Source organism: Bactrocera tryoni, chromosome 4 (assembly GCF_016617805.1).
Source record: "Bactrocera tryoni isolate S06 chromosome 4, CSIRO_BtryS06_freeze2, whole genome shotgun sequence".
In the NCBI taxonomy this organism is placed as follows: Eukaryota; Metazoa; Arthropoda; class Insecta; order Diptera; family Tephritidae; genus Bactrocera; species Bactrocera tryoni.
The window spans coordinates 30,495,136-30,511,713 of NC_052502.1; the positions used below are offsets into that span (position 1 = coordinate 30,495,136).

Below are 16,578 nucleotides of genomic sequence, written 5' to 3' on the forward strand. Positions count from 1 at the left end.
ATTTGCAACACACAAGTTTTCCAACTTAAATTGGTGTTCTTTTCGTAGTATGAGGGCACACCTATTGCAATGGTAGTTGTGCTTTTTGCCAATACAAAGCAGCAACAGACGATAGAGGGAGTAAAATCATTGCTAGAATGCTGTGTTCTGACCAAAACTTACAAACAAACATACAAAGCACTCACCCAAAACATTTTGCTAAATAAAAATGCATATTTAAATAAAGAATCAAGAGAATTGTTGCAGAAAAATTAATAAATGACTACTGTAAAATTAAACTGCAAGCGAATACGCTTAAAAATTGAATACATTAACAAAAAAAAAAAACATTTTAAAATAAAAGTAAAAAAATATATATTTAAAGATGTGGAAAAGTATATTAAAAAAATCAAATTCAAATTGTTGTGGTAGACACTGGAGAGTCAGTAACAATGCAATAAATGTATACAGAAAAATAAACTGCCTGAGTTTAGAGTTATAAATTAATTGGAGAATAAGGTAAGTTGTTTATTAATAAAATAATAATTTAATTAAACCAAAATGAAAAACAGTATTTTTGCTAATAAAAAATTTTATAATAATTTTTAATAATATTATATAAAATATAAATCATAAATAGAATAAACTGCAGAGATTTTATCTTACATAATATATATCATATAATCACCCTGTAAAATTCTAAAATGCAAATATATAGTTAATTTTGCTCGATTATATTTAATATTTTAATCAAACAAAAATATATTAAATATTTTCCACATCCCAAAAAATCTATTACCATAAATCTTCTAGCACCAAAATCACTCAAGTAGTGCCATTGAGAAATATGGCAGCACATTCTGTCATTGCAATGACACCGTGAAAATCTATTACAATAATGTCCGAATCCGGCGCAGCACTTCGAAAGAAAAGTGACAATCTGCCATTTTGTCAACGCTCCCAGTGGCATCCACAACGTAAGTTAATTCGTCTCCGAGGAAAAAGCCGATAATTAAAGCAAAATGTGAAAACTTAAGCAAAAAGTTAGTGTTAAATACAATTAAATAGTTTTATTTCAAAATATAAAACAAATTTCGATAATTTAAACTACTTTTACTTCTTATGCAAAGACACGTGTATACGCAAATTTTTTAGGTTATGTACGTTACTCGGTATACACATTACTAATTTGTAACTGCATTTTCTTACACAGGTTACGTTACTCTTAATACGTTAAAATGTCGGGAGGATTAGAAATTTTGTCCCTCAAAGAGGACGACATCACCAAGATGTTGGTAGCCACCACCCATTTGGGTTCGGAAAATGTCAACTTCCAAATGGAACAGTATGTCTACAAGCGCCGTAGCGATGGTGTTAACATCATCAATCTCGGCAAGACTTGGGAGAAACTGATGTTGGCTGCCCGTGCCATTGCTGCCATCGAGTACCCACAAGATGTAAGTATCGAAACTTATTTTTCCATAAATGTTGCGTACAGTGTGCACATATGATGATTTTTATCTAATCTTTCGGGTCTGAAATTCAATGAAGCCAACCTAACTGCTGACTGCACACTATAAAAATTTATTTGTATTATAAATTCGTATTTTATTAAATGAAAAGAACTAATTCAGTAATTTGCATTACTTTTCAGGTCTTCGTTATCTCTTCACGTCCAATTGGTCAACGTGCTGTACTCAAGTTCGCCAAGTACACCGACACCACACCAATTGCTGGTCGTTTCACCCCTGGTGCATTCACCAATCAAATTCAGCCAGCTTTCCGTGAACCACGTCTGTTGGTTGTGACCGACCCAAACACCGATCATCAACCCATCATGGAGGCTTCGTACGTTAACATCCCAGTTATTGCTTTCTGCAATACTGATTCGCCTTTGCGTTACATCGATATTGCCATTCCATGCAATAACAAGGCTCCACATTCCATTGGTCTGATGTGGTGGTTGTTGTCTCGTGAAGTGCTCCGTCTACGCGGCACAATCTCACGTGTCAGCGAATGGCCCGTGGTTGTTGATTTGTTCTTCTACCGTGATCCCGAGGAGGCCGAGAAGGAGGAAGCAGCTGCTAAGGAATTGTTGCCAGCACCCAAAGTTGAAGAGGTTGTTGAACACCCCGTCGAAGAAGCCACCAACTGGGCCGATGAGGTTGCTGCTGAAACCGGAGTTGCCGGCGCCGAGGACTGGAACGAAGATGCTGTCAAGACCTCATGGGGCGGTGATGGCAACTTCTAAACGCTTGATAATCATTCTAAAATGTTTATATAAACGTTTATAAGTTGGGCGATAGCCTATTTTGACCGAATAAAGTAAAATTTTATTGGTTCATATAAAAAATATTGTTTTACTTGTAGCTTTTGTTTTTGTATTCGATTTTAGCGTCTCATTTGGGTTTTATGCCAATTTCTGCATTTGCGCGCAATCCTGCGTTAATTTGTGTTCGTACAGTACCTCTGTTATTTTACGCCTTAAGGTATGCAGCACATACTTGCCTATGCAAAAAATTTTTCGGCCGGGCCACCTACTGTGCACTTCTGCGCGCCTGGTGCATTGGGGCGGTTTGTGAATTTAGTAAAATTGCACGTCGCCTCGATTAGAGTGACCAGATGTCATTTTTGCACACATTGCTTAGAAAGCGCGTATGGCGCCAATTTCTTTTGGATTTCTTTAAATTTTTAATAAAAACGCATCTTTTGTGTAAAAATATTTATTTATTTTACGAATTTATTTATTTTTATATATATTCAATTAGTAATTTAATAATGAATTTTAAATACAGTTTTATTCTCTAGTAAAGAAATAAAAATGGTTTTGGGTAATTCGAACCAAAAGTATTGCTATTTTTTTCTACTTGAATTTCCGATAAATGTTTTAAATTAAACATTAAAGTAAGGATAGATATTTTTAGTAGTTAAACGGACGAAATTTTTGCAATATACACAGCATTGAAATTACATATGTAAGTATACATATATATAATACGTCAGTAAAAGAAGAGAATTGTAAAGAAAAATACATAAATTGAAATAATAAAATTTACTTATAGTTAAGGATTTAATATCAAAATTTAACAATCTGATATTTTTTACACTCAAATTGATAATTTGCATAACTTGAGTGGAAAATTGAAATTTACTTTTTTTACCGTCAGCATGTAGGCACAATATACATACATATTTACGCGGTGTATGTTGTAAATGTAGCTATTGTAATCGCTTCTTCACTTCTGCACGTCTAACAACAGGCAACTTTTTTTTTATAGCAATTCTTTGCTGTTTTATGTATGTATGTACATTCATATGTTTCATAAATGTTGGGTTGTGTCTTATTTTAACATTTGCTTTATTATTGTGGTAAAATGTAGGTGTTTAATTATTTAAATATTTCTTATTTATAATATAACATTTTGTTAATTATCGTATGTCGCTATTAATATGCATATGAATATGTATCTGTGTATGTATGGTATGTGTATTCCCAAAAATTATTACATGTAAGAAAAAAGGCTAATATAATAATTGTAGTAATAATGATAATAAAACGTTACGTTATTTCATTTCCATATATAAAAATGGTGTTTTCATACATATTTTCCGTTATTTTATATTATTTATAGTTCTTATTATTTTGTTGAAAGTGTTAATTAAGTATGCATCGTTCTCATTTTTATTGCTGTAAAAATTGATTTTATGTTGCTATATACTATTGTGTGGCGTGTTTAAATCATATTTGTTACTATGCATTATTGGTGTTTTAGAAGAGTCTACTTAAAAGGATTTGGTCGTGCTTTGAACGTGGTGAGCTTTCGCAACTCCTTGATGCGTTGTTCCTCACGTCGCTTACGTTCTTCCTCCTCCTGAAATAGAAGAAATGGAAATTAAGTGTTTTTAGACAGGAGTGTAATAAATACTAGTCAAAATAATATTTTAATGAACAAATTATTCAGTCACACCAATAAAATAATATTCAATACCATATTCCATTTTCACACTTATTCTATTAGCTCGATGATAGAATGAATAAATGGTCAATAATCTCTTTTCAGAAATTTCATTGATATTTATGAATCATTTTCCAAACCCTGAGCGAGGTTATAGTGATATAGTACCAACGATTTTTCCATCCTTCGAAACAGTTTTAATAAGCGCTTTTTGGGATGGCCTTCAGCTCCTTAAGCGAGTTTTGTTTTATCTCTTCGATCGACTGAAAACGGGTTCCACGGAGCGGCAATTTCAGTTCGGGGAACAAGAAAAAATCACACGGAGCCAATTCCGATTAATACCGTGGTGGTTCATTGCGTTTTTCGCTTTAAATTCGACCACAATTGTACTCTTTTTGAGAAAAATTCAACTTTATCGAGACGAATCGAGTAAGAACGCGTTTCATAGCCAAAATTTCCGACAAAATCATTCGAACAGACTTGCGACAGATGTCGAGCTCTCTTGCCATCTCTCTAACTCTTGCTGACGATTTCCAAGCACCATATCCTTCACTTTTTTATTATTTTCATCCCTTGAAGAGGTCGTTCAGAACGAGGAATGTCTTCAACGATCGCTCGACCGTCTTTAAAAGATTTGTACCACTCGCAAACTTGTGTTTTTGAATTAATGCAAGCCTTTTCCAATATTCGCAACGATTCCGCACACGAAATTTGGTTAGAAATACAAAATTTTAGACAAATTCTTTATTAATTGCAATTATCGCAACGCACTAAACAGCTGCTGTAAACAAATTGGTTGACAGATCGCTCTCAAATTTGGCATAGCAAAATAATTTTTTTTTTTAATTTCATTTACCCGGGTAATTTAATTACAATTTCTGGGTGCTTTTTTGTCCCAATATACAGACATATTTTAACGATCTCGCAATCAAATTTTCCGTTTGAGATTACTTAGGAATTGCCCAGTACACACACACACACACAATTTATGTAGTTAATTTGTCAACAAAACTTGTGTTAACTGATTACACAAAGTACAATAAAAATCTACGTGGTAGTTCAATTAACGCTAAATTTGCTATAAAAATGGCGAACGAGTTTAAACATAATTGTTATGTAGGTATATACTATTTACATATATACTCATTCGAGAAAATAGCAACTACTTATTTAAAATATTCACTCAGTTACGAAATTAAAGCTAATTTGTAAATACATGCATTGGTCTGTACAGATATACTCGGTCTATTTAAAAAAAAATCCATTATTTTAGCTATAAATTGAAGGTTTTATTACTCTCATGGAAATCTTCGTCATAATTTTTAAATAACTGAGTATATCGATTTTCCCCAAGCTTCTCCTGAGGCGAGATGTTACCAGCAAAATCATGCGTTAGGTTTGGACTATATGTAAAGTGAATGAAGAAAATCTCCTAACCAAGCTTCCGGAGCCTCTGGAAAGTAACTAACGATGTGTGTGATCTGGCGTTGTCCTCATGGTACACGATTCCTTTAATATTGATCGAAGCTGCCCGCTTCTGGGCGATTGGTTCTTTTATGTAGACGGTCCTGTTGTTTTGACAGGACAGGTCCGAATTTTGAATTTGGCTGTCGGTGACCAGCTCATGTTAAATGATTCCCTGCCAATACCGTCAAATACATAACGAGACCTTACCCACTGTCCAACCGGGCTTGGCCGCCGTGTAGCATCCATTTTTTATATCCATCTTTATTAAAAGTGGATCCAAAAGGATAATTTTGCAATGTTTAGCTTCTGTAAATCAACAGTGTTTACAAGACGGTCGGATTCGACGATTTCCATTAATTTATCGAAATTTGCAACAATTTGCCTTTTAGAGCAGAATGGACAAAAACAAAATTAAAGTAAAGTAATTAGCTATTTCAACTTAAGGATCGTAAGCACTATACACATTTTCAGCCAACTACAATGACTTTCTTTTACGAAAACTTATATACGAGTATAACATATCTATTAAAACGGATTTAAATTGAACGGACTTTTATTCGGGCAAAGGCCAAAATTATCGAGGGGAATTATTAAATGTGTATGGACAGAAAAGGTTACATATAAGCGCTAATTTATTGCATACGGTTAAAGCATTTATAATTCGCACAACAGACTACGTTACCGGAATTGAAGCGGATTTTAACCTGCCAGTAGCTGTACCATTTCGTGATTCTAACCCTTTTTTTATCGGTACGTAGTTAAAAAAAAAAATCATTATAATTATATACACTTCGACCCCGAATACAAGTAGCATTACATTCACGGGCCTCGATATGCAAATGTATCCCCCCTCAAGCAAAGAAGCCCCTGCATTGCATTAATCACCACAACTACAACGACGACGGACAGAAACCCGTGCGATTTTATTTACAGGAAGGCAGCTAAGAGTCGTGTTTATATAATATTTGCTTTATAATGTTGGCGTATAATGCACATTATGCATCTTTAGCAACATTCCCAGTAAACTTTTTACGAAATGGTGGAAATAGCTTACAATATTTGCTTAAGAAAAGAAAATTGAACCCAACAGATTATGTAGCATGAAATGATTAAATTTCAAAATAGGAGAACTATGCCAGCCTATCATGGGTAAAAAGAGATTTTTTATTCTACTGCAATTCTCTGCTAATGCAGAGAAGCAGAATTCCTACGGCAAAGTTTTTGTTTATTCCCAGCAAAGTATGGATGTATGTATGTATGCAAACATTTGTACATATTTAGAAAGTCAGGCGAATGGGTGGCACAAGAAATGAACGAGTGAAAAACAAATAGCGACGACAGACTGCGACAAACAACTCTCGGCCAGGTAAGAGAAGGCTAAAAAGTAGAAAACAACAAATAGAATCAACGAAGCTTGAAGATGATAAAACAGAAAAAAGTGAAATTACAGCAGAGTCTATATGCAGGTATGTATGTATGTATGTATACAACAATAGGTGGGAATGGTGGGGAAGGGAATAACTACAGGAAATTTCGAAAAACTTAAACAAAGCAGTGACCATAGCGTGTCAGCTTATATGAATGAACTGTAATGCTATTTTTGATTTTGAAGCAAGGCACGTGAACTGTAATACTTTTATATTTGTATGCATACATATGTACATACATATGTATATTTGTAATATGAATAAGATTTTGCCAACAGTGGCTGCACACATATCAAACCCACATAAGCAGTCGTCAGACCAAAAACCTAGCATAGCGGTGAGAGACAACATACTGGCACTACAACGTACATACATATGTACATACATACATATGCATGGTGGAAAACAATTTTATGTGCTTGCAGTCAGGCATAGAGTCATTATGGCTACTACTCAAGTCAGGCAGGTATCACGTCAATCGCATGCGAAGTATTTGAGAAAGAAGAGTGAAGCAATGAAAGCACAGAAATAACAATTTTTTTACATATCGTAATGTGCTGTGGCTACAGAAAGCTGGCAAACGAAAACAGTTCAACTAACGGCTGCCTAGCCTGAATACTTAAAAATAAAATAATATTAATGTATGTATTTAATATTCTATATTCCCATAAGCGACCTGAAGAGAAATGTAAAAATAGAAAATGCATTGCACGATTCTGGTGTGTCAGATTTATGATTAGAATAATGTTTAATATTATTATGAAAAGCTCATACAAAAAAAGGCTAAAAAAATCAATTCGGTATTTCCCAAATAAATTCCTAATCTAATGCTTTCGACAGTTTAATTAATGCTCATTTTTCGTAATTACTGAAATAACTCATGTCCGATAATAAATTATATTTATTAGGATTATGTTGATAAGAGAAATGTGAAAAAAGCGCTGACTTCGACTACACTACATCGAAGCTATAATACCTAACTGGTGCATTTCTTAAAATGTAAATATTGAGCGTTTGTATGGTAACCGCATTCAATATTCGTCCCATCTTAATATTTTGTTTGGAAATTGTAGCGTTTCTTTGGACAATAAACTTTGCGGAATTTGCCAGATATCCCAGATCAGATCAGATCAGCAGACCAGATTTTGAGGAGGAAAGTGGATGTGCAAAATTTCAGACCGATATCTCAAAAACTGAGGAACTAGTTCGCGTATATAGTCTCCGACGTTTTCTCTATGAGTTACAAACTTCGTGGCTCACTTAATATACCCAGTTCGGGGTATAAAATTATGATTATAAACACTAACCTACTAATATTAGCCTGATAAATAAAGTTCCTTGTTATTGATTTTAACTGTTTTTTGTGTTTAATGTTTCATTTTATGTTTTCTATCCACTTTGAGAATTTGTTCACTAAATATACATACATATGTATGTATACTCTCTCCTACACATTTAGAAGACGAAAGCATACATCCATAGTTTAATTCTGCATATCCGAACATTTTAGCATCCAAGCCGATATTAGGAAGGACACAATAATATTAGTGATAACAAGAATGAAGTGAGGTACTTTTCACTAAAAAGTTCGATAAGATTTATACAAGTAATGAGTCAATATTATAGGCTTTGTTAATATGTCTAGAGTTAAGGTACATATCTACATTCTTTGAACGTCTTACTCATTGTATTTTTTAGAACTTTGTACTTTTTGCTTTCAAACAACTGTAATAACAGCAGTGCAGTTGAGAGCATTGATAGTTCGAACTTTACAGCCAGCAATTGTGAGTCATCATAAGCTTGTAAATGTTCGGGTGTCGATCAACGATCTGAGCATCTATGTGCTATTGCAAAAGCTTTCTTATCATTACAAACTAGCACAATGGATGCAAAATAAATATTTCAGCATCGGTTGAAGCAAAATTATAAGCAAAATGTTTCCCCAGTTTGGCGAAAGTCAATACCCATTCCTTATCATATGTATACAAATTATATACGCCAAACAACTCAGCTAACAGATAAGAATACGAGAAGGAAGCTGAGAGAGCAAATATATATACAGTAAGTATATATTATCTTATATATAAATGTCATATGTAAGTATATGTCACTGCATTGACGCAAATTGTGCAGAAAATTACAAATTACTCAACCAAACACTGATAGCATTCTATAGCAATGAGAGATTTTGTTGTTAAAGGCCTATAAATTAATCTACACAGCCTTAAAAGGGAAAATAGAATAGTTTAAAAACCCACAAAAAAAAATGCAAAATTTGCGCATTGATTTTTATACCGTGAACAGTACATATTAAGTTTGTCACAAAGTTTGTAACACCAGTGAAGCATACAGCTGTTATACAAACGGAACAACAAAATTCACGAAATAATGTTTTGTTTAACATATACATATGTATGTTTCTCCGTAAACTAAAGATCACATTTTTAGGCGGTCATATTAGGTGTGCCTCTCTATATCCGCTGTACATCAAGTATTTATTTTACCAATTTTTTATTATGCGTGCTAAAAGAGGAAAAGTTTGCTTTTATTTATTTCACGAGATTGCACATATGGATTTACAGTATAGATATGATTTATAAACCCACATACATATGTATATAGTTAACTATTTACTAGAGGAAATGACTTATGAATCAAGCGCCAAATTGAAGTTGAATGTAGTCGCATTTACATAAATTTTAATGTGAAAAGCGAATAAAGCGACTTGAATGCTAATAAACTTGCACAGATAAGATTAATACAATTCTTTTATACGAGTTAAACGGTACTGTGTGAGTGCAAGTCACCAACGGGACGGATGATGAATCCAACGAACATATTTATATCGTTGACGCTGATGCGCAAATGAATTATGTAAATTAATAAAAAAAAAGTAAAAATAAAAGTAACAAAAAAAACACAGACACACAAAATATTCATACTAATTTTAAGGTCGGAAACAAATATGTTACAGTGCAGTGAATGCTTTTTTACTCAACTTAATATTGACAGCAAAATATATTGTATGTAATCTCTTACCCTTTTGAAGATCAAAAAACTTCGTTAATCCTTTTCTTTTCCAGACGCAATGCCACACCTTCTTTCCACATTCGTCTGGTTGATGTTCTGGTTGATTTACTTCAGTTTTTTCTTCTTGCTGTCGTTGTTTAATTTTATAATTTTGTTTATTTTTATTTCGCTGCATATCGTCACACCCTTTCCTTCTTGTAACAGTTCGACTGTGTATATTCCCGCGTTCGTCACCACCTGCGTCAAATAACCCGCCCTCTAAACATTTAGACTGCGCACATCAGTTATTAACACTAGGTGTGTGACTCGAATTAAGCGCCGCAGATGACGTAGATTCATCAGCCGACAATGTTGTATCACCGTAGAAACGTGGTTCATCGTGCATTTCGTTGGCTGCACCAGTGCCTTCTTCCTCCGAATCATCATCACCCGAACTGTCCACCATTTTTCCAGTGCCATTACCATTGCCATCAATATTCGCGGAAGATGGTGTTGTTAAATTTGCACCAGCATTTGTAAGGTTCGTTTTGGACGATTCCGCTTTTACCGCTTTAGAAAGACGATCATAACAAGCGGTACAAACACGTACAGGTTTGGAGCTTTGTTGAGGCAGTAAAAATTTTTTAGATGAGCACGGTCCGCATACAACTGCTCCGCAGTTGCGACAATGATGACGTCGAACTATCATCGTAAATTGTGTTTTCTTGCAATTCATACAGTGGGTGGCTTCGGCGTCTGGTACCCAAACAGCAGCGTGATTCTCCACAGGTTTTTTTCCGCTCTTTCGCAGTAAATCTTCCACACACTTGTTGATATGTGCCATCCATTCTTGTTTTTCAGTACTTGTAGCGGCGTAAACAACAAACGATTTTGTTGTGGTTCGTATCAACCAACCATTACGATATTGTCCATTATCCTCGAGAGATTCCAAAGATACCTCTTCCAATGGCATAATGTGTTGTTTGTTATATTTTTTCTTTCCTATTACGATATTACCATATACCAATATATCGTTGAAAAGGAAAAACTGTCGAGACTTTGGCCGCTTGCGACACATCTTAGTTAAAACACCTTCGCCAACAAGCACGCGTCCTGGAATTGCTAAAGGTACACCAGAGCTGCCAAAGCAGCTTTCGACCATAGCAATTCGCCTTGAATTAGCTTCAGAATTTACTAGACGATCCACCATGTTGTGCAATTTAAAATTATACTTCTTGAAAGTTGAGGTGTGGCTAGTAGAGATTACAAAGGCAGAACAACAATAGTGTATATTTTGCAGACGGGTAGTTACGTAGGCGATGCACTTGTTGGAATTGAGATACAGTTCCGCTGTCACCGAAACAGCTTCAACAGTCTCTTAACTTATGACAAATATTCACTTTAGCAAAATTTGTGCTAATTTTACTTTTAGGCATAATAAATTGTTTCTTATAATGTTAATTACGTAAAAATTACGAAAATAAAAGATTTTTATGGTACCAATATCGCGTACAAAGCTTTAAAATACTTTTCGTTTTCACAATAGTCACCGTACCTGATACAAAATTAAATATGCTCAAATAGGAACAAAAGTCAAATTATTTCAGTCACTTCTTTGCTTCCTAATCATCACTTATGCATTTTACAGTTGGAAATTGGAATTTGTTGTCTTTCTGCTTTGACCATTTTCGTAACTGTCCTGCCAGATTTCAAAACCAAATTATTTTAAAATAAATACATTTTCCGTATTCAAAGTGATTAGTCTTACTTAAAAAAACAAAACCTACTATTTTTTTATTAGAGTTTTACGCTCAAAACTAAATTTATCAATGAAATTACATTAAAAATGAAATTAATTAAAAAAAAACTAGCGAAACTTATTGGCACCACTTCTCCTGATATGACCGACCGGGTAAGAAAATACTCTCGACTTTTATCGTAATTTCTCGTTTTGCAGTTGTTGTTATTGTTTTTAATTGGTTTCGAAATGGCGATTACGCTCATTTCACGGCTATCTCAATGATTAGTCACACATACATAATTTAAGCAAATATGGACACAAAATAAATAATTTTTCGTAACTTTTACGTAATTATTAGTTAATAAATAATTGTACCCACAATGATAATAAAACTTAAAAAATCACAACACAAAGATAAAAGAAAAATCGCGAGTAGCACAATCGAAAGTGGAATGAAAGACAAATGCAATTTCATCCGCTGATAAATGACAATTGAACTCAGTTGCAAAAGGCAACTTTTTGACAACAAATCGATGTTGCCACACGTTGAAAAATTTTATAAACAGAAATATCAACAATTTCGTTCCACTATTTTTCTGAAATAAAGAACTTTGACATAAAATTCTTTACTTGCCGACGTCATTAGAAAAAGGATGGAGACGATTAATTTAAAATTAATATGAAGTTTTAAAAAGCTTTTACATTTGTTCCGTTTACGACATTGTTCATCACAGTTTTATATCTATCATACTTGCACACATCATTCAAATTAAAAATATTATCAAAACTCTAAATGTTTAGATCATGTAAAAGTAATGGTTAATGAATACAACACAAACGACACATAGTTAGTATAACATTCTGTTCACACATTCATTCTTAAAGCACACAGTACCACTTATTCTAATTGTATCGTTTGTTTTGCTTACAATTTCTACCTGTTTCTGTTTCTGCTCCATAGCCCGCTGAACGGTTGCATCGTATTGCTTTCGCTCCTGTAATCGACGTTCGGAATGAAGATTAAATGGGCATGGAACCAATACGGTTTGCGTCTTTTTTGGTACAAAGGGCTCCTCATGCAATATCGTTGGAGGCCGAGGTTCGAATTTCGGTGGATGTATTTGCTTAATGTCTTCTAACTGAGGTGTTATGATTATTTAAATGATTTACACACTTTTTTGTTTAAATAATTGGTTACCTTTTGTTTTCTTTTCTGTTCAGTTTCTCGAGATTTTTTTAAAACCTGTGGTGTTACTGGCACTGTCACCGCATGGAGAACTTTCCGCTGTTGCAAAGATTTGTGGCATGCATTGAAATTAGGTACTGGTCTACTATGAAATTCTCTCTTTTTGCGCTCTTCATCTAAATACTTTTGTAATTGCTCCTCTTTTCTGCGTTTATAAAGTTCGTTGCAGTGATAGGCGTGAGGAGCAGTGGGTGCAGATGCTGTGACTGGTTTTGCAATTGTGCCCGTGGACACAGTGCTAACAGTTGTTGATGTCGTAGGATTGGCAACCTTCTCTTTTTTCACACCAGGGTTAATGCGTGCTTTATTTCGTACAATTAACGATTCTGAGAGTTTTACAGTTTTTGTTAACGTTGGCTCATTATCGCTTATATTGGATTCCGCAAGTGTCTTTTTATTTGCACTTGGGTTTATTCGTGCTTTATTCCTTGCAATTAAAGACTCTGAAAGAATCAATGTATTTGCGGGTTGCGACTTCATTTCTTTTAAAGAATTGTTGGGCGATCCACTTTGGACAATACTTTCGATTTCTTTTTGTTCCTGACACAATTTGTCAACAGTGATTTGTGCATCAGGTTCATTGCCTTCATTTAGGATTGCATGTTGTATTCCTTTTAATGGAGATTTTGTGTCGAATATAGATGTATTTGTATTATTTACATTTTCTTTATCCGCATTGGAAGTAAATGTATCATCTAATGTAATTGCGTCTAAAAATTTATAAATTTCTCTAAGTTAATATATCTACAGTTTATTTTATTTAAAGAAATTACCTATTTCTTTTAGTAAATCCATTCCTTCTTCCGATTCGTCCAGACGTTCGTGTTTTATATGTTTTATTGCTGACATTACAGTATTGTCAAGAGAGTGAAAACAATTAAAAAAATAGCTGTTCTTTTTTGACACAAAACAATTAAAATTTATACTATAGTAATTCAATACTCACCGAAGAATTTTTGAGAATGGTTTAATGCGTGATTTCCCACTTCAATATCATCCCAATTGAAGTTATTTGCCATTGCCTGCATGTTTTCACTCAAATACTCCATGAAATACGCCGAAAAACCAATTAAACAATGTTCAATTAAACCGATTCACTAAATTTATGGACAAAAACAAATCTTGATTCGAAATTGAGGTATTTAGCGCGAGACGTTTTAAATTTACAGTTTCAATATGCTTACATTCGTTGAATTAAGAGAAGGGTGACAATAAATGGAAAGGTATTGGCATTTACGTATGTTAAAACGAGAAGGCCTGATTGAATGTACAACTGTCACAAAAAGTGTAATAGATCAATGTGATTTTGTTCGATTCTATTACAAATATAAATTACCGGGTGTATAAAATGCAAAGAAAAAAATTGTGAAACATTTCTTTATGTAACACTTATATATCGTTAATTAATTACATATAAAATATTATTTTTTAAATTGCATAAATTCCCATTATTCCTCACTAATTGAGTTGTTATTATTTTTGATTTATTACTTCTGGCTTAAAAATCTATGAAAATATAGAATATACTAGCGAATATTATTTCACAGAATTTTTTGAATCTAATATATAATAATAAGGGGTGATCCATTTCAGGGTCCCCTACTTTTTTAAAAAAATAACACAGAAACATCTAATTTAAAGAGGAATGTTTATTATAATTTGAAAAACATTCTTTGTCATTTATTTTTGATGATTATCTCTTTCAAATCCGCGGCTACGCCTCAGATGGAACATTCATTGAGTCCAATTTTCGATGACTCGTTCGAGCATTTTGACTGTTAACTCGCGAATGACACTCGCGATATTTTCTTTCACGGCCTGAATTGAAATATCGGTGTGATATCCCACGATCTTGGTGGCCCAACAACCGGCCCATAACATGAAATTAGCTGCTAACCGAAATGTTCCCCCAATAAATCCATTGATTGTTGCGATGTGTGGAAAGTTGCGCCATTTTGTTGAAACCAAATGTGGTTGAGATCATGAGCTTCAATTTCAGGCATCAAATAGTCGCTTATTAAGGCACGATAATGGTTGCCATTGACGGTTACGTTCTCATCGGCATCTTTTTTGAAGTTATGTAGTTTGTGTCTAAATTTCGGGCTTAATTATAAAACTTTATAGGTTTTCGATTAATGGCTATATTGGATCATGTTTTTTTGTTGTTTTTGACAAGGTACAGCTGCTGGCGTACGCCGATGATATTAATATCCGCGCCGTAAGTTTGGCTCTCTCTAGACTGGACAAGGAAGCAAAGCAAATTGGTTTGGTAGTAAACGAGGGCAATACGAAATATCTCCCGTCATCAAACAAACAGTCATCGCACTCGTGACTTGGCTCTCACGTCACTGTTGACAGTCATAACTACGAAGTTGCAGATAATGTCGTCTATGTTGAAACCAGTTTTAACACCAATAACAATGTCAGCCTCGAAATCCAACGTAGGATAGCTCTTGCCAACAGAAGTAAAGTCCTTTCTCGACGAACAAATACCAAACTCTTCAAGTCACTCATTATTCCCGTCCGGCTATATGGTACGGCATGGTCGACGTTACGAGTTTTCGAGAGAAAGATTCTACGGAAGATTTATGGTCCTTGCTTCTTGGCAACGGCGAGTATCGCATTCGATGGAACGACGAGTTGTACGAGATATACAACGACATTGGCATACTTCAGCGAATTAAGAGACAACGGCTACGCTGGCTAGGCCATGTCGATCGACGAAAACACTCTAGCTCTGAAAGTATACGTCGCAGTACCTACCGGGGGAAACAGAGGAAGACTTCCAATCCAGTTGGAAAGACCAGATGGAGTAGACCTGGAAGAAAGTTTCTTTGTTTGAAATTGTAAGCAAGCCGGGACTAACCGAAACACTCGAAAAACCAAAAATTGCACGAATGATAGAAACAAGAATGCGACAGGTAACGTAATATATAGAGAATGAGAAGAGGCACAACCTTTGTACGCGCCGTGGGAGTGGTAATTTATTTATTTATTTATTTATAATAATTCATATAACAAAAAGAGTTTTATTATATAAATACATAAACGCAGCACTGGCTACGAGGTCTTCAGCCGTCTTGTAATTATAACTAGGTGAAAAATTCTAATTGCTAAGGGTTAGTAAAGATGTAAGTTGCTTAAATATATTTTAACAAATCGTTGGTTTTTAAGAATCTGTATACAATCATCACGTTTTTTTCTGAAGGTTCACTTAGTAGTTTTATGAGATCAATGTTGCCAGAGTTGTGGGCTGTTGGGTGAAGCATCGGACAGAGTGTGAGTAAGTGTTTGATAGAAGCGGTGTCATCGCAAAGGGGGCAAATGGATGGGCTTTTACCCGATAGTAAGTGGGCGTGTGTTATGATAGTGTGTCCAATCCTTAATCGAGTATATGTCTTCATTGCGCTAGTTGGAACTGTTGACGAGTAGATTATACGATTTCTGTCTGGGTTTATGACCGCGTAGTGATGTTTAAATGTTTTCCATTCGCTTGCGTTTTTTTTGATGCCTTTTGTGCTTAATAAGGTTAAGAATGTCTTGCTTGGATGAGACGTAGTATGTTAAGGCAGGAGTCCTGGCTACATTTTTCGCAGCGAGGTCTGCAAAGTGGTTGCCTGTAATACCAGCATGGCCAGGGATCCTGTAATTTGTTCTGTACCAAGCTTTTGTTTCGTAGCTTAATTTGTAATTCTTTTATAGCACTTTATATTTTCTCCAATATTCAGAGAGTACCAAGGAAGCTCTCTTTTT

General features: G+C 34.5%; 2 protein-coding genes and 1 long non-coding RNA gene across 6 annotated transcripts; 2 read left to right on the forward strand and 1 right to left on the reverse strand.

The window, feature by feature from the left end:
• The first annotated feature begins 879 nt into the window (after positions 1–879).
• LOC120775569 (40S ribosomal protein SA) lies at positions 880–2,332 on the forward strand. 2 transcript variants are annotated; one of them, XM_040105798.1, is made up of 3 exons: positions 880–956; positions 1,193–1,436; positions 1,634–2,332. In XM_040105798.1, exons 2-3 carry the CDS (start codon positions 1,218–1,220, stop codon positions 2,228–2,230), a joined length of 816 nt encoding a protein of 271 aa, XP_039961732.1. In that variant the 5' UTR covers positions 880–956; positions 1,193–1,217; the 3' UTR covers positions 2,231–2,332. The 2 variants fall into 2 exon arrangements, with proteins under 2 accessions (XP_039961732.1, XP_039961731.1); XM_040105797.1 differs by having other exon boundaries at positions 926–1,022.
• A 988-nt stretch (positions 2,333–3,320) lies between these two features.
• Positions 3,321–13,962, reverse strand: LOC120773967 (targeting protein for Xklp2). 3 transcript variants are annotated; one of them, XM_040103205.1, is made up of 5 exons: positions 13,772–13,962; positions 13,599–13,667; positions 12,778–13,535; positions 12,518–12,718; positions 3,321–3,851 (listed from the first exon to the last, which is right to left on the reverse strand). In XM_040103205.1, exons 1-5 carry the CDS (start codon positions 13,872–13,874, stop codon positions 3,759–3,761), a joined length of 1,224 nt encoding a protein of 407 aa, XP_039959139.1. In that variant the 5' UTR covers positions 13,875–13,962; the 3' UTR covers positions 3,321–3,758. The 3 variants fall into 3 exon arrangements, 2 of the variants coding, with proteins under 2 accessions (XP_039959139.1, XP_039959137.1); XM_040103203.1 differs by having other exon boundaries at positions 12,509–12,718; XR_005705207.1 differs by lacking the exons at positions 12,518–12,718; positions 12,778–13,535; positions 13,599–13,667; positions 13,772–13,962 and adding exons at positions 9,869–11,286; positions 11,394–11,943 and having other exon boundaries at positions 3,763–3,851.
• LOC120773968 lies at positions 6,953–8,183 on the forward strand. Its single transcript, XR_005705208.1, has 2 exons — positions 6,953–7,828; positions 7,903–8,183. It is a non-coding gene; the product is annotated as an uncharacterized LOC120773968 (long non-coding RNA).
• Positions 13,963–16,578: the final 2,616 nt, after the last annotated feature.

Bases quoted from the DNA above. Each gene is read 5' to 3' on its own strand.
- LOC120775569 (XM_040105798.1), top strand. From the start codon at position 1,218: ATGTCGGGAGGATTAGAAATTTTGTCCCTCAAAGAGGACGACATCACC. The intron at 1,437-1,633 runs GTAAGTATCGAA...ATTACTTTTCAG, and splicing joins CCATCGAGTACCCACAAGAT to GTCTTCGTTATCTCTTCACG.
- LOC120773967 (XM_040103203.1), bottom strand. From the start codon at position 13,874: ATGGAGTATTTGAGTGAAAACATGCAGGCAATGGCAAATAACTTCAAT. The intron at 13,668-13,771 runs GTGAGTATTGAA...CTGTAATGTCAG, and splicing joins CCATTCTCAAAAATTCTTCG to CAATAAAACATATAAAACAC. The intron at 12,719-12,777 runs GTAACCAATTAT...ATAACACCTCAG, and splicing joins AACAGAAAAGAAAACAAAAG to TTAGAAGACATTAAGCAAAT.